The 22,503-nt window shown below is 40.2% G+C and overlaps 1 protein-coding gene across 5 annotated transcripts in view; it reads right to left on the bottom strand.

Moving 5' to 3' along the window:
* EXOC6 (exocyst complex component 6) overlaps positions 1-17,580 on the bottom strand; it is an 88,130-nt gene extending 70,550 nt beyond the window's left edge. For 2 of the 5 annotated variants that reach the window (XM_059851646.1, XM_059851645.1), the window contains exon 1: positions 15,140-15,293. In XM_059851646.1, coding sequence (XP_059707629.1) covers positions 15,140-15,222 — 83 coding nt within the window. In that variant the 5' untranslated portion in view covers positions 15,223-15,293. Of the gene's footprint in view, positions 1-15,139; positions 15,294-17,378 lie in introns of those variants that run through there. The other 3 variants (XM_059851642.1, XM_059851643.1, XM_059851647.1) reach the window with 3 other exon arrangements.
* Between the last annotated feature and the right edge of the window lie 4,923 nt (positions 17,581-22,503).

A 22,503-nucleotide genomic window follows, 5' to 3' on the forward strand; every position in this document is an offset into this window, starting at 1 on the left:
CTTAATCACAAGATTACCCTACCTTCTTAAAATAATAGTTACTATTTTGTCTTGTACGTTTTCCCCTGTCTGTAAGGATACTAATAAAATTGTGACCTGTGATTTAAACCAGTACTTTGACAGACCACCCTAAAATGCACTAGTGGTATAAATTCTATGTCAATTACATACGTAAACAGCTCCATCTTGTGGGAACAACAAATCAACGTTCATCAGCACATGAGTGAAAAAACCCCTGAAACAGAACTGCTTGCCTTGACAGAAATAAATCGTCAGTGTATTTTAAAAAAATTCACACCTTCCCTTCTGGGTGAGAAGAAGATGAATAAACAGGTTTATTGACTCCCTTAGGACACTGTCCTCTGAGGACAAGTCACACATGCAGTTTCAGTGGCTTCAGAACAACGTCTGGCCTAAAACAACATCCTTTTTGAAAACATAAGTGTACACTGGTGAGCCAGGCCATCTTTGGCCACAGATAGAAACTGGGCTTTTTCTCAAATCTGCAAACACAACTGAGACAATACACACCTGATTTATCTGTTAGGGAACATCACACAGTTTATTTCTGTACTGAAACTCATTTTCCATACATACACTTATTTCAAAGATTACCTACAGCTATCCAAATAAAGTAATTGCTACCTCTTCCTCATTATCTGAAAGTGTACATTTCAACAGATTATGACACTGCAAGAGATGCTGATAACAATTCTCCACTTTTAAGAGATAAATTATCAAGCAGACAAATAATCAATACTGCAATATCTTGGAGAGACATGAAATCCTAAAAGCATCCTAGAGATAATTCTTTAAAATTACAAGACAAAATTAATGGAATTTACAGCACACACAGAGTTCTGTTGGAAAGCAAGTGAGGAAGTAGTAACCCTTCCAGCTCCATTTCTTCAGGAGATGACAATTACATGCAATTACATCTACCCTAAAAATCTCTCTCTCACTGCAAATTTCTTCACAGCTAGCAGCAGGAAGTGTCATTCCTAGGATACCAAAGGAATTTTTACATATGTAATACATAGTTCTTTCAGGTTTTGTTTACATTTATACATCTCTGAATGAAGAGCCCAGAGGATCCTCTTCAGCTTTATGGGCCCCTGAAGTGGATGCTGATGGTCTGAAATACAGCACAAATTTGAACTGTGTCAAACTGAAAGACATTATTAGTTTTTATTAAAACTGCTTTCAACCTCTGATCTGCACAACTATAGACTACTAGTGGTTGATTCATACCATGAAACTTTGACAGGAAAGTTATTTTCTTGGTATGAGTCTTCAGACTGGATTTTAAAAAAAAAGAGAAAATCACTAATGTTGGAGACAGAAGTTTATATTTGATTTTGGCACCCAAAAAACCCAAACCAACACAACATTATCAACTTTCAATCTGGAACGAGAGAGCTTTCACTTGAGTGACTACTTCACGAGCACTACAGCAAATCAGTGATAGGACAGGTCCTGGTTTCTCTCCTCAGTGACAGGGCAAGCAGGGAACCCATGAAGAGCAGAAGCAGAGCTGAGCATCTTTCCTGGTAATGTGTAGCAGATATCTGTCTATATTCCCAGAACTCTGTATATAAACTGAGACTTTTTGGGGTTTTTTTTTTTTTGACTCATTCCAACAATTGGATGAGTCATATTAATGCCAGTCTAGGCAAAAAGAAGATAGTGTAGAAAGCCTTGAAAAAGGCAAAAAAATAAACTAGAAGCAGTCAGAGAGTGACCTAAAGGAGAAAAATGTCCGAGTTCACAGGATACATTTTATTGCAATGGGGATATTTTTATCTTGATCTTTTTTACCAGGCAGGCTGAAGGGAGAACGATGAGCATAAACAGATTTGAATTCAGGTCTCAAGAAATGGTGAAGGAGGATTTTCAGATATGCAACCATTTTCCAATTGAAAACAATAAAACAAGTTCACTTTATACTGTGAAAAACTTCCCTGAAACTTTTACTTTTAAAACTGAAATACAGTATGAAAAATGTGTATTTAATAGGTCTTATTGATGACTTTTTGTGTTTACCTGCAAAAATATACTGAAGCACCAGAGGGCACCATCGTATGCACAAAAATACCAACAGTTAAGTAATCAAAAAATCTCCAGAGAACTAAAAGTTGACATGCTAAGAATTCCACACAACCTTCAAAAAAATTAATATTCAAAAGAAATTATCCTGAAATGATCTATCTATTCCATAATGACAACTCCATAGATACACATTATCACTCTAAGTGAGCATCATAAATGTCTTCACAAATGGTTACAGGCTCACTTCAAAATCATATTTCTGCTATCATTTCATACAAATATTTCTGTGCACGCAATTAGGAGATATGTCCTTAAATGCCTGAGTGTAGGCAGGAGTAAAAGAGGGTGAGAATTTCAGCAATGAGGAAGGAAATAAAAAGTTAGAAGAAAAAAAAATTATGTAAGCCCAAAAATTAATTTAATACATTGACTGGACTACTGGAGGGGCAGACAATGGAAGTGAATATAGACTATTAGCTATAAAAGGAGAGGAGCCCAAAATCGGTTTTTGGAAGTTCAGCAAATAGCCCAAATTTGCTTTTTCCCCTCCTCCTCTCCAGTCTAGCTCCACATCTATGGCCTCTAGACCAGAAAATTACAACAACCAGACCTAAGTAAAACTTCTACTGTAGTCTTCTTGTTTTAGCATAGAAACATAGATTTCAAGAATAATTAGAATGGGAACTAAGTTAATTCTGTCTCATATCTATAGCAATAGCCGTAACTTTTCAAAGGAGAGAAGAACTGCTCAGGAACTCAGGCTTCAGGCCAAAAAAAAAATGAATTTGAAGAGTTTATTTTATTAAAAATAAAATCTCCATACTTTCATAAGAAAATAGTAATTCAGAAGAAAATACTAATTCCTGGTTGGTGATAACTCTCTCACTTAAAAGTCATTACTAGAACAGTCTACTGGATAAAGAAAAAAGTAATATTTAACAAATCCCATTGTAGTTTAAAAAAAAATAATATTTCTTAAAGGTTTTGGGATTATTTTGTGTGTTCTTTTAAATGGGCAATGATTCAATTTTTAATTGCAAATCATATTCAGGAAAGACAAATCTGAGCTTATAGAGCATTACTGTAAAATTTTTGAGAGAACAATTCTTCTAGAAATCATTTATAATAGGTTCTAGCAGCAGCAGAGACTTTTAAAACAGATCATGTATTTTAAAATAGCAAAAAAAAAAAAAACCAGCAATCTTTTTACAGGACAAAGAAACTCCTTAATAATGACTTGCCACCTTTCACCATTTTCACACCTCCCCCAAACCATCCTGTTCTGTCTCATTTCTAGGATGAATTGCAGGTTTCCCCACCCCTGCCTATATTGCCACAAAGTCTTTCATTTCCCGATTGCACAAGACACATGAAGCAATTAAAAACTGTATGTACACATTCCTTTCAGGATACTGATAACCACTCAGTAAGTGCCAATCAGTTACAGCTCCATGAATGCTGTGACAATGACAGGAATTACACATATCTGTACAACAGCTGTATGAGTTTGACATGGAATGTAAGTCTGACCATGCAACTTCTGACCTTCAATAGAAGCAAGAGAAAAAGATTCATTTGTAGAGCTTCAAATTAAGCACCATGGGGGGGGGGGGGGGGGGAATATTAATTATTTTGATCAATTAAATGAAGGCACAAAAAAAAAAAAAATCCCCCCAGACACGCACCTTTTATCAATTTTTCAATGTAATACTTTCAACAAAACAGACACACAAATGTACCAACTCTCAAATGAAGAAACTGTGCTTACAGATAATAATGTTTTTAGAATTCATATCTTGCTACCAATGCCAATTCTGTCTTGATGCTAGAGATGCTCCCAACTAGTTCCCATACACACATTGCAAGAAGCAGATGTTCTCCCTATTTCTCCTTTCATTGAAATAAAATCCCAAAATGAAACAACAACACCAAGCTATACTAAATAAAATTCAAAAACAAAGTAATATTTACAATTCAAATATGCATTATGAGTTCAGTGGGATCAGTGCAAGCAGAAAACACTGATATTGCAAATTAAGATTCTGCCCTGAAAACAGCCCTGTCACATTATGACTATAACCATGGCATCCCTAACCATGATACTGTATCACACACTCCACTTGAGCTGCAATTTCACAGGAAACACTGCAGAAACTTCCTTTGTCCTACAATATACAAAGATATTTTCTGTTTACACAAGCTGCAAACTTCATAGGGATTTTTCCATGGAGTAAGTTCATATAGGTGGCTGCATTCACCCTAAAAAGTTTTATAAAATAATGTCCAGGTGTTTCCTGCAATTCAATTGCAGTTATGGTAATAAGCACATTTCTTAAAACCTAAGCAGCCTTTCAGAGCCAGATGCTACCTATGTTCCAGTTCTGCCATTCTTACTCATAATTACATCTCACCACTCTATTCAAAAGCTCACATTACATGCCAGAACAACACAGAACTCAGCTACGGCCTATTCAGAGAAAAGATTTTATTAATCTTAGTTTAGCTGTTATGCTTTGCTTGCCTGGTTTTCCTGGATGCGCAATTTCTGTCAATTGTTCTCACTAATAGTATCCTGTTTCTATGAGCAGGAAAGGGCCGAGTACAGTTTGTTAGTTAACATTACTTCCTATAAGCAGGGTCCTTATTCTGTAGTAGCAGCACTAGAGCACTCATTGTTCATGCTGGATAAGCAATGGATCACGCTGATGGCTGTTAATGGACATCCTCTGCAGCCAAACACCAACTGATAATCAGTACACCCAGATTTGCAATAGACTTCCTCCTTCCTGTTTTTACACTGCTGACCAAGGAGATGCCTCTTCCTGCTGAGCCTTTGTGCGACTTACTGATGTATGAAGTAAGAAACTGAAAAACAAGTGCTGCACTACCACTTTTTTTCCCAATTTTGTGTTGTAATAGTAGATAAAAAGGCAGCAAAGGAAACGGCAGCTTTGCTCGCCTTGGTACTGGCTATCGCCACGGAATGAAGCGCCAAGTTTGGCCATCTGTTTCATACACCTACATGGATACAAGTGGATGTAGTTGGAACCCATGTTATTTCATAGAATATAAAGTAGGAAAGTGAAGTCTATATAGCAATATTTTTATCTTCCTTTAATATTTCCAAAGACTGTTTGTTACATAAATTGCTATATTTTAGGAGCAATGGATTAATCTGTAAACCAAATTGTGAGTTTCTAATTTCTTTTAAAAAATTTAATGAGATTTCTATTACACATGTATGAGAAATAAGTAGGCCTCTATTACAACTGCTAGCTAATCTGTCAACTTTATCTAGAGCACCTGAGACATAATCTTTGAGATGAATACACACCAATTTTTTTGGAAGAAAATAAATTTCCTATTTCAACAATCTCATGTGTCTGTTCCCAAGACATATGAAATAGAACAGAATATTTAATGTTAGAAATGTGTAGGTTACTTATTTCAATAGGCTTTGAATATCAACACTACACAGATTTAAATACATTATTTCAGAAATGTAAGAAGTTTCAGATAAAATATCTACTATTTAAAAAGTTTCAATACCAACTAGATTAAGAATGTATTCTACTCAATACAGATCAAATCCTTTCCTGCATCACACTCCTCTGCAGACATACAACCAAAGCATGCATTTTACAGTGATTTCATATTATTCATTTTTGTTAATTCTATGAGCTCACATAGCCTATACATAAAAAATCATCATGTATTTAATTCATGTAAAACAGCCTGTGCTGTATATTCTTTGCATATCTCCCAGGATCACTGAAGAAAGTAAAACACGACTTCTAAAAAAAGTCTGTTTTCAATTCAGAAGCTGAACTGAAACCCAGTGTTTCTCTCAGTGAGGAAGCCATTAAGAGTGTTGATGCAACTGACTAACTCCAGTTCTCTATCTGCTTGATGAACAAACTAAGAAATTCTGTTCTTTGCAGTTTCCTAAGTTTATGAAACACACTAGAAAAAATATAAAGTATAAAACACCCTATCTCCTATGTTACTTTTATACTGAAATTAACTGAAAACAAAACTTAAAAGAAAACATTGCTTCTATGAACAAAATGGGGTAAAAATCCTTCAAAACCACTCTATGCCTAAGGAAGTGTGCAAACTGTGAAAGTCCCAAAACTCAATAGGTTAAACATTTCCTTTTGAAGCTGAAATGTCTCAAAAGTATCCCCCAGGTACATATATGACAGTATATGCTTTATTAATTTTGTATTACTCTGATTCCCAGGAGAATTGCAAGTTACACTCACTGCAATTTTGCAAGCAAATTACTTTCCCTGAGACACACTGAAAATCCCACTCACAGTATTAGTACTGAACACTTTTCTCATGCTATATTAAAAAAAAAAAATCCCCAGGGTCTTTTAGGTCCTCTCTGTCCAATCCCACGTCTTTCCATCAAGGCTGATGCACTCTAAAATCTGTTTCCTTCCTTCTTAATACCCCTGTCAGTGATTAGGTTCCCTACTAGTTTGCTATTACTGGCAAAGGTTGAGATACGGAAGGGCTTCAGCCAGGCTCCAGGAGAGATCATTAACTCCTTCCTGCACAGGAAGGACCCAGTTTTTCAGGAGTACAGATAGTTCTGTACTAGACATGTACAAGATAAGGAAAAGATGCATTGTTGAAAATACTTCATCAAGCTGAGTCTCAAATTGAACTGTTATTGTTACACCAAGCTTTGTGGTGAAAGGGATTAGGTTTGGGCATTTCAAACATCACCAGAAAACAGACAGAAAGACTAGCCACAGCTGGATTTTACAACTAGCCACAGCAAGCCCTTCAGAAAGATAAAATCTCATGTGATTACCTGATGCTGATGCAAAGCTAGGACTGTATTTCTGAATGAGTTAGTACTTAATAGTTTACTACAGCCCATAAAAATAGTTTCCTATTTGCAAATCCTTTTCTGGCATTATCTTAAAAGCATTATTCAAGACATATTAAGCCTCTTCAACTTGAATGAGCTCATTTTAGTAGTATAATACATAAAATGCAACATGACAAAACCTGCAAATACACCAGCACTTACCAGTCAAAACCAGACTTATTTTTAACTGAATTATGCTAGGGCTCCTCAGGTAGATATCAATGGTTGAGCCACACACAAAGAAAGCTGGAGCACAGGCTATGCTGTTGGCTTTCCAAAAAAATTCACAAGGAAGTAAGCACCCATGTGACTGGCATTTGTGAAGGATGTAAAATTATGCACTTCCTATGCACATGGCAGGTCCAAAATCTGGGTCACCAGACACTGAATAAAATCAGCTTGATGAACAAGTCAATGAATAGATGACAGGAATAAAAACTGGCTTTTCTGAATTTAACTGATGTAAGAGTGCACAAGCATAAGCCATTCATATGAAGAGAAGGCTGAATTTAAATGAAGCAATGACACAAACTGCATAAAACATCTATTAAGTACATTATTCTGATGATGATGTATCAGATGATTCCCCAATTTTAAAAGATTTACTGTATTTTGAAATTTGTTTCCTAAACACTGGGACAATTTCAAGCTCTTTGGTAATGCCTATGAAATTGGAGAGAGGTGCTTCAGAACAATTCACACAGGTTACTAGCTAGGTTAAAGCTTCACTTGGCAGTTGCCCATTTGGAAAACACTGCAAGAACTGAGTCAGAAGCTGATGCGTGAACAGTTAAAAGATCAAGATAATCTGATTTGCAGACACATATTTCATGACAAACTTAATCAGCATTGAACCTAAAGATTTTTTCAAAACAAAAAAAGTGCAGGGCAGATATGATTACCTGTGAACAGTTCCAGGCTTTATAAAAACTTGAAAAGTAATATGTTGAAACTTGCAGTAATGCAAGTGATTCCTTATAAAACACTTTTGCTACCAATGGCAAATCTGACCAGACTACAGAAAAATCAGAACTGCAGTTCTGCTGCTGTATGCCAGATTAATCAGTCTACAGCACACACTCTTCATATGCTCTTTTGACTCTATATAATGAACTAGGCAATAAAAAAAAATTGCTCCTTCACAGCTATATACATCACATAGACAGTTGCTTTATCTGACTGTTATCTTTCAATTTAAATACTTGGAATACCATCAAATCCTACACCAAGTAACAAAATCTGCAACTGACACTACAAGCAATCCTCTATTTTTTTAGGATACACTGGTTCACAGCAAGCAGGTCATTCTCCTTACTCCATAACAATCCAGTTACAAAATAGAAATTTTCTATTATAATAAAGATAAACTGATACATAAATGTATGTGATGGTTTGGACTGGGGTAGAGTTAATTTTCTTCACAGTGGCTGGTATGGGGCTGTGTTTTGGATTTATGCTGCACACAGGGCAGATAATACAGACATATTGTTATTGCTGAGTAGGGCTCACACAGAGCCAAGGCCTTTACGTGCTGCCATGCTGGAGAGGAGGCTGGGGGGAGACACAGCCAGGACAGGTGACCCCAACTGACCGAAGGGCTGTTCCAGAGCAGATGGCATCATGCTCAGTACATAAACTGGGGGAACAAGAAGGAAGGAAGGAGACATTTGGAGTGATGATATTTTGCAACAATAATCCCCTGCAGTGCCACAGGCTGGGGACGGTGTAGCTGGACAGTGCCCAGGCAGAAAGGGACCTGGGGGTCGACAGCGAAGCGAACATGAGCCAGCAGTGTGCCCCGGTGGCCAAGAAGGCCAACGGCATCCTGGCCTGTATCAGGAACAGTGCGACCAGCAGGAGCAGGGAGGTCACTCTTCCCCTGTACTTGGCACTGCTGAGGCCACCCCTTGAGTGCTGTGTCCAGTTCTGGCCCCTCAGTTTGAGAAGGACATTGAGACGCTCGAGTGCGTCCAGAGAAGGCAACGAGGCTGGAGAGGGGCTGGGAGCACAAACCCTGTGAGGAACCACTGAGGGAGCTGAGGGTGTTCAGCCTGGAGAAAAGGAGGCTCGGGGGAGACTTTATCACTCTCTACAACTCCCTGAAAGGTGGTTGTGGTCAGGTGGGGGCTGGTCTCTTTCTCTAGGCAGCACTGACAGAACCAGAGGACATAGTCTTAAGTTGCATCAGGGGAAGTTTAGGTTAGAGATCAGAAAAAAAATTATTCACTGAAAGAGTGACTGGGAACTGGAATCGTCTGTCCAGAGAGGTGGGGGAGTCATTGTCCCTGGATATGTTTAGAAAAGAGACTGGATGTCACTTAGTGCCATGGTTTAGTTAATGAAGTGGTGTTAGGTCATAGGTTGGACTCAATGATCTCAAAGGTCTTTTCCAATCTAGTTCACTCTGTGATTCTGTGTTCCAGAGAAACCACTACTTGCCATGGGGCTCTGCTGTCACGGACATGACTGAACACCTGTCTCCCCATGGGATGCAGTGAATTCAGTCTTTGCTTTGCTTGTGTGTGCAGCCTTTGCTTCCCCTAGTAAACTGTTTTTATCCCAGCCCACAAGTTTTCCAGCTTCTACCCTTCTGATTCTCCCTCCCATGCTGCAGGTGGGGGAGAGAATGAGCAGCTAGGTGGGCTTGGCTGCAGGCTGGGGTTAAACCACAACAGTATACATAAAAGTACAGTCCTGATCCAAAAGAGACCACAGTTATCACACAAGGAATTTGCAGTTCTTTGGGGCTACTGTGTAACTTCTGTCTGAAAGGGAACCAGGAATGAAACGCATTAACTTGAAAACTAAAAAGGCCTTGAAGACAGACCATTAATAAAGATAGGGTCTACTGATTTTCAAACCAATAGCTTACAATTCTGTAAAAGATTACCATATCATCTGAAATCAAAATATATGATCAAACCATTAAAATTCTCATCTAAAGCACTGGCTGATGATCGCAGAGTACTCTTATGTCTGCTCTATATTTAAAAGAAGACTAAGCTATACATAAAAATGCTAATTGTTGGCTCATGCTCCAAAACCAAAATAGTGAAAACATTGAAAAATTACTTTAGACAATCCTACCAGACAAGTAAGACCACAGGAGAAAAATGAAGGCAACCACATTTCGTTATTGGATAACCACATCACAAATCCCAACAGACCATAGGCAGAAAAAGTATTTCCCTGCCTGCAATTGTGTTAATGCTGTAAAATCTTCCCACATTTTCAGACTTCATTCATACTGCCTATGTTACCACTTACTACCTGTGGTGCTGAAGACAGAGAATCACACACCTAAATCACGCCTGGGTAACTGTAACATACACTTTCAGTAAAACTGAAGTTACATAACATTTAGGCACTTCACTCATTTTGCTTTGGACAGGCCCCCTAAATGAATACAAGAATACCTCCAAAATATAAATTACAGACCCCAGCCTGGGCAAACCATCTGCAGTTGCAAAGTGTACCACAACTTTTTTTACCACAGCAAAAGCACCAGAATTAGATTCTCACTCCGTATCTCTAACTCTGAATTTTCTTAGGACCTAGATCAGTAAAGGACAAAATAGCTTATTTTTCGAATGATGCCTTACTAAAGTGTAGCTTTTACTTTCGGCTTTTCTACAACACAAGGACAGAAGTTCAGAATGAACAGCTATCAATTTAACACTTCAGCCAAACTCATTTATGATGCCCAGCCTCCAAACTCTGCTTAACCTAAATGAGAAAAACACATTACTATACAGAAATTATTTTGCTTTGCAGTCTCAGCTCAGTGCTGCTTTTACCAGTGCAATGCAGTCCTAGATCAGTGGAAGGTGACTGCAGCATACTGCAGCATCAGGCAGAAATGCATCAACTGAATGGTGCTTGTGGCTGTGATTTCTTTAGCCAGAGACAACAGCGAAATGTCTTCACAGGAGGCTCTCTAAGAACTCTTCAAAGACATTTCATGGGCAGCACAACTTACAGCAACCTCCAAGATGCTCTAACATCTACCAGGCAACAGCTTCGTGATGATAGATTTCAGGACGAGAGAATTGAATTAAAAGCACTTTTACACTGACTTTTGAGGAGCACTTTCCAAGCTGTGATTGTAATTTAAAGCTACAGAGAACATTCTGCTTATAGATAGATACATCAATAGACACAGCACCTTCTTATCAACTTCTCCTTAGCAACAGAATTTCCATTATCAAATCCTGACAGTTTTTATATTTCATTTTGCTTTTGTATTTTTGTTCAGTCAACGGATTGAGGGCATGGAGGTACTCCCCTGACAGGCTGTGTATGGGAAGCACAGAACACTGCAGACTTAGTGAGGCAAGAGGAAGTGTTTAGAGAAAGTCTACCATATGCTTATGAAATATTTTGCCAAGCTACAGTTTAAGAGTTAATTCATCTATTTAAAAAAAAAGCTTTGAAATACTACACACTACTAGAGACTCAAAGAAACTCGTATCTATAGTACCCAGGGCACTGGCAGAACAGCTTCTACTCTGTCGAGCTCCACTTTGACCTTTTTCAACCAACCAGAAACTAACCATCAAATAAAGTCATTTATTTTCTTCTGAAAAGAATCTGTCTTACTAGCTACTACAGCCTGTCCAACTGACTAACCAAGAAGTGTTAAAACACAGTTCAGTGAGGGCTTTAAGTTTTTTGTTATTAAGCTTTTGATTTTTCTGTTGTTGAGAGGATTACGGGAATTGCTTTTCTTTCTCTTTGTCTTCTTCCACTTCCTTTCTAAAGATTAGAAATGAGATAGCTCTCCCTGAGAGAAGCTCAAAAGTATGTATGCAACATGAATTATATGATATTAACATGTTCTATAAAGAGGTGAGAGTGATGAGCCTTTAACAAGTTTTGTCATTAATCTCATTTTGTTAGCCATTAAAGCCAAAAAGATGCTGATAAAAGCTTCACAGAGTCTGCTGAAAAAAAATAATCCTGGCTTGCTATAGACACAGTCTGCCTATTTAATGAAAGGCATGTTGGCTTAGGTCTCATTTATAATGATTCAGCATGTGTTACTGAATTTAGAGATGCAAGTAAAATAGCAGCAAATTTAAATCAATAAATTAATCTAGTTAAAATCTAAAAAGAAAATTAATTTAATCCAATACAATACAATCTCTTCCTCTCTTGAGATGCAGAACAGTCTTTAGGAGCTAACTCTCCTAAACAATAAATAATCCCAACTGCACTAGCTGTATGCTGATTCCTCCTATAAAAGACCTGCATTTCACATTCCTCTTTATGAGCAGATCTCAGCAGTAGAAAATCACCTGCAGGATCAGTGTGTATGGTGTTCCTTACCAGTAAATTATATACAAAAACATTATATATCAATAAATGCTATTATATTTTGTATCATAAAAACAAGTGCTGCCACTCTTGTAGCAGGGTAGGTAACAGCACCCTGGCAGGAACAGCTATACCCAACCAGCAAGCAAAACACTGAAGAAAAACAGAAGCAAAAATGTGTTTCCATGGAATCTACATACGGCCCACAAGGAAAATATACATTTCCTTTGTGAAGCATGGATGCACTACAAAGACATTAATATCTTGATATTAACAATTAAAGATAAGTCAGATCTTGCATATCCTACAACCTTCAGCATTTAATATTACCTCTTACCATTTATCCAAACCACTCACCTCAAGTCCCTTCTTTTGTTCTGCTATTTAAGTAGGTATGTTGGTACTTTATTTGATGTGGCAATGCTATAAATATTCTCCCAGCATTACAACCCAGAGATTACAAAAATATTCCATTTCACATAATGAAATTAATGTAATCTCAGTCATTACATGAGACAACTGGCTTCAATAGCTTCTGTGACTGGAAATCAATGGATCACTTCATGTTGTAGCCTTATGCAACTGCACGTAGAATTACTCAACTCATTTCTTTGATTCACATTGTTTAGCAAGTAAAAACCTAGATCTCATGCAGAAAATAATGCTCCATTTTACGTTCATGCTTCTTTCATTGAAATATATCTTGTAATTTGATGTGGGATTTCAGACTTTTCAGTTTCACACAGCAATTCACAAATTGTAACAGACAACTGAGCAGACAGCTCAAGTTTTGATCTTAAATACTGCAGTTCTTGGGAAGTAGAAGCATACTTCTGTGGTGTTTGCTGGACTTCTTTCAAAACGCTCAGCCAGGTGTAACCACTCTTTCACCTAATTTTTTTTATTTATAATTTGGACACTAGGGTTAAATCAGAGCAACATCCACTTTTTCCCTAAAAATCCTGAAAGTCAGCAATGTAAAATTCCCTTACTGGAAAATCAGTGATAGGATAGAAACACACAAAAAATAAGAAATTAAGTTTTAGTAATTATAAAGACATCAGCACATTTTAAATGCTTAATATGGATAAGAGATTCATATAGTTCCCTCCCCATCCACATCTGTGGATGTCGTCTTCTGCTGTGTGCCTGTTTGTCCTTTCTACAGGTTACTCTGATACAAGCTCTATACTGAAGATGGTGGCCAAACTGCAATTATATTTAATATTTTGTTGTGGTTTTTTGCACGCATCAGCTTCAACCTGCCTGGGCTTGTTAAGTGGTTAACATGGTGAAACTGCCTCCAGGGACAACTCAAGTCTGAAAGCATCCCAGCTACTTTCCAACAGCCTAAGCCCACAGACTCTCACAGGTGAGGCTCCTTGTGATGCTCAGCTTCAGCATCTCCACACTGCATTCCCAACAGCAGCCGCACTTAAGGAACATGAGGGGAGAACAGAGAACAGAGCAGTTTGCTCCAAGCTGACCTCCAGGACCAGACTGAGCAAGCAAGCAGTCCCCATGTGATGTCTAGACAAGCCCACCACACTCTCCATGGGGGCTCTCAGAGGACTGATTAGCCCCAGCCTCACACAAATGCCCAGACTGCCACCTCCCACACAGCTGCGGAGGATCCACTGTAGACACACATAGCTAACCTTAAAATCAACTGCTGTGATGTGCAAAAAAGACCCACTTGTCATGCAACAGGAACTTCTCTTCCACCAGTTCTCAGGACTGCATTCTCACCCACGTAGCCCGCATTCATCCTTTCCCAGCCCTGTCCACACTCTCCAGCAGGCACGATTCCCACTGCAGGAAAAGCCAGCAGCACCACGCTCATGGCTTTGCAGCACACACAAACTGCCTTTTCCAGTTTTCTGCACACAGGCTCACTGTATCTTTTCAAAGAGATAACATTCAAATTCACAGTTCTCTCTCCTCCGTCTGGCTAGTGCCTATGCTTTTTTCACTTCTTTCAGACATCTTTAATCGGGGAAGCACCAGCAAAGCTCCATGACGAAGATCCCCTTTCCCCTGTGTTTCCTCTATAACCCAATTCCCTCTCCACAGGCCCTGCCCTTATCTCCCCAGCTCTAAGTGAAAGGTACTTCCACATTAGCCTCAAACAGGGAAGGTTATGCAAAACCTTTTTTTCAAAATGCAGGCTAAGCCATTTGGCAGCATGTGGAATTGGAGGAAAAAGACAGAAAACCAAACCATTGCAGTCATGGCACACCAGAAATGCTCTAAACACTGTCACATTCCCAAGGAAACTGACCAGGGTAGTGGGTTTCAGACCGCATCATTAGAGGCTGCATAGCGGAGCACTGCAACACCCACCCACGGTACGGTTTCGGCCCCGTTCTCAGCACAGAACCGGCGGTACCGGCACACCCAGGGAGCTGACTCGCGCCCAAGCGCGGGCAGCAAAGCCTGGCACTGGGTTACGGCGGGCGCCCCAAGCCCGGCCACCCGAGCCGGGCCCAGGGCCGCCGCGTCCCGAGGCCGCACTCCAGCCCCGCCGGGGCCGTGCCCGGCTGCTTCCCCAGCAGAGAATGCCAGGGAGCGGCCAGCCCGGAGCCGGGCCACGCTTTCCCTGTCAGAGCGGCGGCACGGCTTGACAGCCCCGCTCCCTGCCCGCGCCGCGCCGGCCCCTTCCCTCCGCCCCGCAGCGCCCGAGACGGGGGGCGGCGGTCGGGGGCTGCGCGTCCCCTCCGCATCCGGCGCGGCCGCTCCCGCCTGCGGCGCTGCGGGCGGCCCCGCGCCGTCCCTGGGGAGCAGCTGTCAGAAGGCGCGACCGGGCCGCGCCGCGGCTCCCGGGCCGGCGGGCGGGCAGGGCGTGGGAGCTTCACCCGCTGGCCGTGCCACGGCCCCCGCGCCCCGCACCTCAGGGTGGGTCCCACGCAGGCCGTGTCGGTGCTCTCGATCTCCTGCAGGATCCGATCATGCTCGGGGAGACTCTCCGCCATCTTGGATGGGAGGGACCCGGCGGCCGCGCCGCTGCGGGAGGCGCCGAGGGAGGAGCGGCCGCGGAGCCCGGCGGGGGCCGCCGGGGGCCGCCGGGGAGGGTTTGCCGGTGTGCACGGAGCGCGGGGCGGCGGGGAGGAGGGCGGGGCTGGGGCAGGTGAGGGGCGCAGGTCGCGCCGGGCCGCGCCCTTCGGGCTCGCACCAGTTCGGCGGTGCTCCGCTGCTCGTCAGGAGCAGGGCTAGGCCGGGGACGCTCGGAGAGCCCGGCAAAACCCTTCCGTCCCCATGGCATCTCCGGGAGCTGGTGCCCGGCGCCAGCCGCTGCGACCCGCTCAGGGCACTGTGACAAACGAGGGACGCGCAGAGTGCGGCCCCTGTCCCGGACGGACCGGCTGCCCGCCCCGGTGCGCCGCGCTGCAGAGTCGCCTTCAAGGCTTACAGGGTTCAACACGACCTTTTCCACTGAGCTAGTTCTGGTTTGGTCCTGTGGCTAGTTCATGGTGTGGTCTTGTTTTATTATTATTATTAATAGTATTATTTGGTTTGTTTTGATTCGACCTTTCCCGCACACGCGGACCGTGCCCGTCCCGGCAGGGAGGGAGGCACCGACCCCTCAGGCGGAGGCTCTGCCCGCGTTTCTGCATTCTGGTTCTGTCAGTCTTCATTCCTTCCGTTCTTTACGCGACAGAAACTTGGGGGTCAGGGTAGAATAGAACAAAACCAAGACAAAACAAAAAAGAGCACCTCTATGTGCAGTGGCTTGCTGTATTTCACTAGAAACTGACATAATGTTTCCTAGTGCTTTGTACAGCAAAGCTTCATGTGTCAATGAAGGAGGAATAACCTATTTTCTATTTAAATTTTACACTTTGTGGCCTGTGGCCAGGGATTAACTAATCCTTGGGTTTTGCATGCTCAGGAGACAGGATGCACCTGCTTTCTGGGCAAAGTTATCTGCACACAAGTGGGAAGTTCTTGTGAAGAAATAGGCCAGATATGTAAAACTTCAGGGTGATGTGTAGCTACTTTTTCCTGTAAGGAACTGACAGCATTTGACAAATGTGAATGCATCAAGGTCTACAATTGCATTTGGCATCCTTCCAGTTACTATAAGCAAGCTCATCATCTCTCCTGCCCTGGTGCAACTACACCTGTACACAAGTTAATAAATGGCACCGAAGATGGTGCACATCTTGTCAGTTCTTGTGCTTTTATCAAATTCAGTGTTGAATCAGATTGTTGATTCACCTACTAAATAACAAGGACCATTCTGAATCTAGACAAGTGCTTACAAAGTATAAAAGTAAAGTATAAAGCATAGTAAAAAAAAAAAAAGGAAAAATCCTACCACTTGTAGTATTTCCTTCAAGAAATCACTCAAATGCAGTAACAATTTTCCCACATTTCTTTTTTTCCCATCATCAAAATACTGAAGTTATAGACAAAACTATAACTGCTTAGAAGCCTAATTCAATATCATTTGGATAATCAAAATTTCAGTTTCTTTTTTTAGCCTGATGGTTACTGCAACCTGATGCCTACAGTGCCAGGCAGGCTATTTTTAAAACTCTTCTACAAATACTGACAATATACCTAGACAAATTACATTGCAATCTTTATATATATTACTTTTTTTAAGGACAAATATGTGGAGAAACTTTTTCAGTTGCATTTTTACCATTAAACAGTTTCCATAAGCTACAAATTTAAAAAAAAATCTTCAGACATTTAGAAATATCAACAGTAAAACCTTAAATAGTTCTGTTTTTGGTGATTAAAACAAAAGTTGCATTTATTAAAAATTTAAGAATAAAAAATAGTTAATTCTTTAAAAATGTAGCTGTTGACTTTAAACTAAAAACACTGCTGCACAAAAGAGAACATTTCCCCTTGTTTTCATTTTTAAGAGCACCTTCTTTTTCACAGATCTGCAGCCAGCCATCAGAAACTTTGTCCAGGTAAAAAGAAAGAGTAGAGTAGGTGACCTTGGTTTGTATTTTTTCACTGAGGGCCAATCGCATTGAAATTAAGCTCAACTTTCTTGTAGGCTTCAGGGTCAAGAAAACAAAGTTTCTAATATATTTTGCTGACTGAAAGAACAGCTATAGAAGGAACACATCCATCATGAAGAGTATAATACTATTAAAATGAAGCATACCTTAGGGTGGTTCCAAGAGGCAGCTCAAAGGACTGGATCTCAGCAAGGGCATTTTCATATATCTGATCTTTATTTTCTTCTAGATACATTTCTGAGAGATTTGACTTGCTTTTCCTTGCCATAGAGTAGCATAAAACTAACTTTAGGAAAGGACTTTTATTCTGGTTATTATAGTTGACTAAGTGGCTCTGTAGTCAGCAAAACCAAGCATAAAAAAAAAGATCCTGTGCTAACCTCGTGACTCCTGAGGACTTTGTGTCCAAGAATGGTGCACAGCTGCTCTTTTCCTGTCTGCTGGTATCATTTGCCTCGAATGCACTGCCCAGGCCTGCACAGTCCTTTGTGTGTGTGTGTGTGTCCAATATATATTAGTCTTAACAACAAATTTCCTGCCAAAATAATATTTGTACATCCTTGAAATAAATATTAAAATGAAATTTAGTAATTTTGAAAATATAACTTTAAAGGAATTTCAGGCACTAGACATCAATGCTTAATTTCTCTGTTAAGTTTTATGAGATTAATTTTTTTTTAATTATATTTTCCTTTTGCTATATAAAAAGCTTGCACACAAGGACTTAGCTGGATTTATGAAAAAGGTTTATGGATCTCCTAAAGCAGATTAGAAAAACAGAGAAACATTTATCTTCTCTTCATTTTCCTTTTCAGCATTAGTAGTTGCTACTTCTAATAACAAATTGCAGAAAATGCTCTGTGATAACTGTGGGGTTTATGTGTGTGAGCAAAAAATAAGCTGTTACTAATTTATTACCTGCATGGAAAATAATGGATAACAAATGTTGAGAGCAGTGCTGCTGTCACATCATTTTCATGATGATGACAAAGAAAACAACTTGCACAACTGCCATGATTTACTTTAATTTCAGGCAGTTATTCAAACATGAGACTGGAGTTCTAGATCTTTAAGTTTAAATAACTGCTTAGAAGCCTAATTCAATATCATTTGGATAATCAAAATATTTGTTTTTTTAAATATTTCTAGGGGTTTAATCAAAATGTGTCTCCTAATCTCACTACTGCTCCTAAGAAATTTATTAATCCAGACACTCGTGATGCAGTTAACAGTTAAGTGCAGGGAAACAGAGATTACTCATTTTGGAGCAGGGTGATAAACAGTTTATTCACTTCTCTGTGCCCAGTGGGAACACTGAGGAGATGAGTTCACATCAGTAGCAGTGGGAAAGAACACTAAAGGCTGCAGTGAGTTAAGGCTACAAATTTGCAATGTGTTTCCTTGAACAAACTGCTTTAATCCCCGGTTTATTTTTGAATCAAAATTAAGCCATTGCTCTGTTAGCATTATTATGCAATACATTTCCTGCTTTCACGTTCTACATGGAATTGTGAGTAATTTTTCACTTTTCACCAGAAGTGGGAGCCTGTGATTGAACCATTCAGCCACTGGATGTCACACAAACGCAGATGAAAGGATGGATGTTGAAACTACTAATTTCTAATCTTAACAGTCACTGGATTCAGAATTAATTTAAAAATTATGAGGTGACAGTGTGAAAGTAAACTGCAAATATTATAACAAGATAAAGCTTAGTCGTGTGATAGAAGAAAGCACGTCTACTGCCACTGTGGAAGAGCAGAGGCAGGGCAGGTCAATCAGAGATGCCTCAGACATCTACACCCAGCCATCACACACTGGGGCTGGCAATAAAAATAGAATGCAGTGATGGAAGCATGACGATTTATACAAAATGCTTTTTATAATATATTTATGTGATTTTTAAATTAGTTTGATTTTTACAGGGGCTTTGGATAAAATTTCTTCTTCCTCCTCTTCCTTAAATTTAAACAGTAGCTTGCTTTAGGAAATCAGCTGACCAAAATAAACAGGACTCTGAATCTGTTGTGCAAATGTTTTTGTTGGTATCATAGCTGCCTGGAAATAAATATGTTTGATAACAAAGCAAAACAATGTAAGAAGAAGCAAACAAATATACAAAGGTGGATGACCAAGAAATAGGCAGATGTTACAGTCTCCAGATGTGGCAGTGGGTGTTGAAGTACCTTGGTTCTCCGGACAGGATCAGACCAAATTGCACCAGGCCTGACTCCTCAGCTCTCCAGAGTGTTTTACACCCCCACTGAACCTATGACCATGACATCCTGAGGATGATCCAAGGTACAGTGGTGGATTTGTATCTAACCTCAGATCTGTGGGCAGGAGTACATTAACACTTGCCAGAAGCCCTTTCTGCTGCAGATGACCCTGCTTCTACCCTGTGCTGTCTGTCCAGCCTGTGCTCCCCTTCCCCATGTCTGCCATCTGCTCCTCCCAACCATAATTCCAGAGCTGATTAGATGTGCCCAACATCTACATCTTTCAGTCACACAGGAGCTTTTCCTGTTTCCAGCTGAGCTCAGGGCCAGTCTCAAAAGTCTTCAGGGAACTGCCTCATTCAAGGAAATAAAGTATTTTTGTAAAAAGACAAAGGGACAAGTTCAGTATAGGCACTTGACATCCACTTCTTTGCTTCACAACTATACATAACATACTTGGAGGCTGCAACTAAATAGTTTGTCACCAAAGACAATGCTTAGTAATTTTTTTTAAATTTATGGTACTCTCCACACAGAAAAGGACAGTAGACATTATCATTTCTGAGGTATCATACTTGTACTAGTTCAGATTTAACCAGGTTAAGAAGCCTGAGAAGGCTTTTTCTAGAAGTCCCCAGCAGAAAATGAGAAGGTATTTTCTGTGCTCATTAAATTCCCACTATTTCTGTGAAGGAAGTACTTCATTATCTGGACTGGCAGAAACCTCAGGCCCTGTAAGATACAGAGCTGTTGCCATCTTTCCAATCTTCCTGAGATTTTCCTTTGAAAAAATGATCCAAAGCACCTATTTCTTGCTGAAGGTATACAAACGGTTTGCAGCTCAGAAGAGAGCAAGAGGGGAAATTGAGGCAAATTATCAACAATATTATGAAACAGGATGCAGAGGCTTATCTAAAGCAAAACCACTTTCACCACGTCCTTTCTCCCCTTCCTCCCCTAATTCCTACTCTTCCCCAACCCTAATGGGATACCAGAGGGCCAAGAACTGCTGGTTTAAATCTTGCCTGCCTGTGTTGATACTCTAAAAATACATTTTACCCACATGACCATTACAAAAAGTGTAATGTGCCGTAGAGTAGGGTCCTTACTGGGTATGCAATTCCAGTGTAGATTACTTCCTTTTTTTGCTATTGCCAGTGCACAATTAGCAGCTTTGAGTCTGTTTCATTTTCTTTCCCAGTTGGATTGGAATCCATTTTGAATGAATCATGGAAAAAAGAGAAGGGGGAAAATGTCCACCCTCAAATGGAATTACTATAGATAATTTTCACATGCAATGCCATCCATAACAAATTACTTCATTGGTCATTGCCCAGATATCTCCTCTTCACATCCCTCCACAAGGACAACAATGCCATTAGTCATTTCTCTGGCATCTCCTGCTCTGCTACTGCCTTCTTTCCTGGGCTCATCCCCGAACTGGACCCTTGCAAACCAGCTCATTCTCCCTAGAAACTGAACTGACTGCTCCCATTCCCCCTTGTGCCTGTTTTTCTGATGGCCAGACCCATTTCTGCCTCTCAGATGAAGCATGGTAGCAACAACCCTATCAAATGATTCTTGGGGAAAACAGGCGGGTGAGGAGATGATGGAATTACCACCGCCATTTTTTGCCTTTTATCTTTTTGCCTAATATACAGCCAGTACATTAGGTATCAGCAGGGAGATTACCTTTTTTTTATTTCACGGCATTTAAGTGAATTATATATTCTGAATAGTAGTCAAAATCATAAATATATTATAAATGCAGTTTTTTAGTTTAATTACACTAGATTTAAAAATTGGACAGTATATATAACAATCTTCACCAAAATACCAAATGAACAATGTTCACATTTGGGGGTTCACATGGGGGTTTTTATGGTAAATTGTCAGAGCAGCACACATCTCTCCCGTTAGGAGGGCAGTGCATCACTCACTGCTTTTGACATTTCACTGACATCTTACAAGTGCCTAAAAATATCTGGAGAGATCCTCAGCTGTTGCTGATGTTATCTTTGTAAGAGTCAATAAAGGCATCAAAACTACTGCTTGAACAGAGGCACTTCAGTCTGACTGCAGTGAGAAGGAGAGGAGAGTGTCTGTCATTACATGTGTTTATATAATGCTAGGTGCCATTGAAGAACAAGTACTATTTCATTTGCATTGCAACATACAAACCATATTTTTTTAGCATACCATTTGAATGATGCTACAAAGTAGCATCTTTATCATTCCACAGAACAAAACACTGATGCATAAAATTTTTTCTCTCTGCTACCAGTGCTTTTAAGGAACAGGCATTGACCAAAACCCTGAGTCAAAGGCATGTCGTGTGAGCCTGAGGGCTTTGCTTCTTTATAGGCAGTGGGGAGCTCTATTACGGATTTTGCTCTGGAGGACATTACTTTCCTAGAACAGGAGGGCTTTTATTTCTCCACACTTTTAAGAATATCCAGTCTTAGATAGCCAGAGCCTTTGTATTCCTTGTGTAACCCAGGAGAGCTTCCCTGAGAAAAACAGCCCCTGTTCTAGTTTGGAGTATGAACAAGTCAGAAATTAAAACTACTTTTGATGTTAGGATGAGTGCATGACAGACATCTGACTGGTGGTGGCCAAGTGGTCCCAGCTTGATGAGTTGCTGTCAGCTGAGCCACAGTGAGTGACAGACATGGTGCCCACTCTGAGTCTGTTCTCACTGCAAACTGAAATGCTTTAATTGAAACTACTATGAACAACCCACTAACAAGTTTGATCATTTTTATCATGGCCTTTATTCTTTTAATACCCAGGAAGGAAAAAAACCAACCTTGTCTGAATATAGGCTTGAATCACTTTAGCTAATAATTAATTAAACTAAATATCTCCATAGGCATTTTCAGTCTCTCAGGTTCTTATTTCAGTTTAGTTAGAACTCCACCTAATTGATTTAAGTGAAATAACTCTGCCTTAGAAAGGAATATTATCAGATAGTTTTTTGCACCAGTTCTGTGGAGGTCAGGCTTATGCTTCTGCTACATACTCCACTCATGCTTCCCTGAAGTTTTTAAGA

This window comes from Haemorhous mexicanus, chromosome 7 (genome assembly GCF_027477595.1).
Source record: "Haemorhous mexicanus isolate bHaeMex1 chromosome 7, bHaeMex1.pri, whole genome shotgun sequence".
In the NCBI taxonomy this organism is placed as follows: Eukaryota; Metazoa; Chordata; class Aves; order Passeriformes; family Fringillidae; genus Haemorhous; species Haemorhous mexicanus.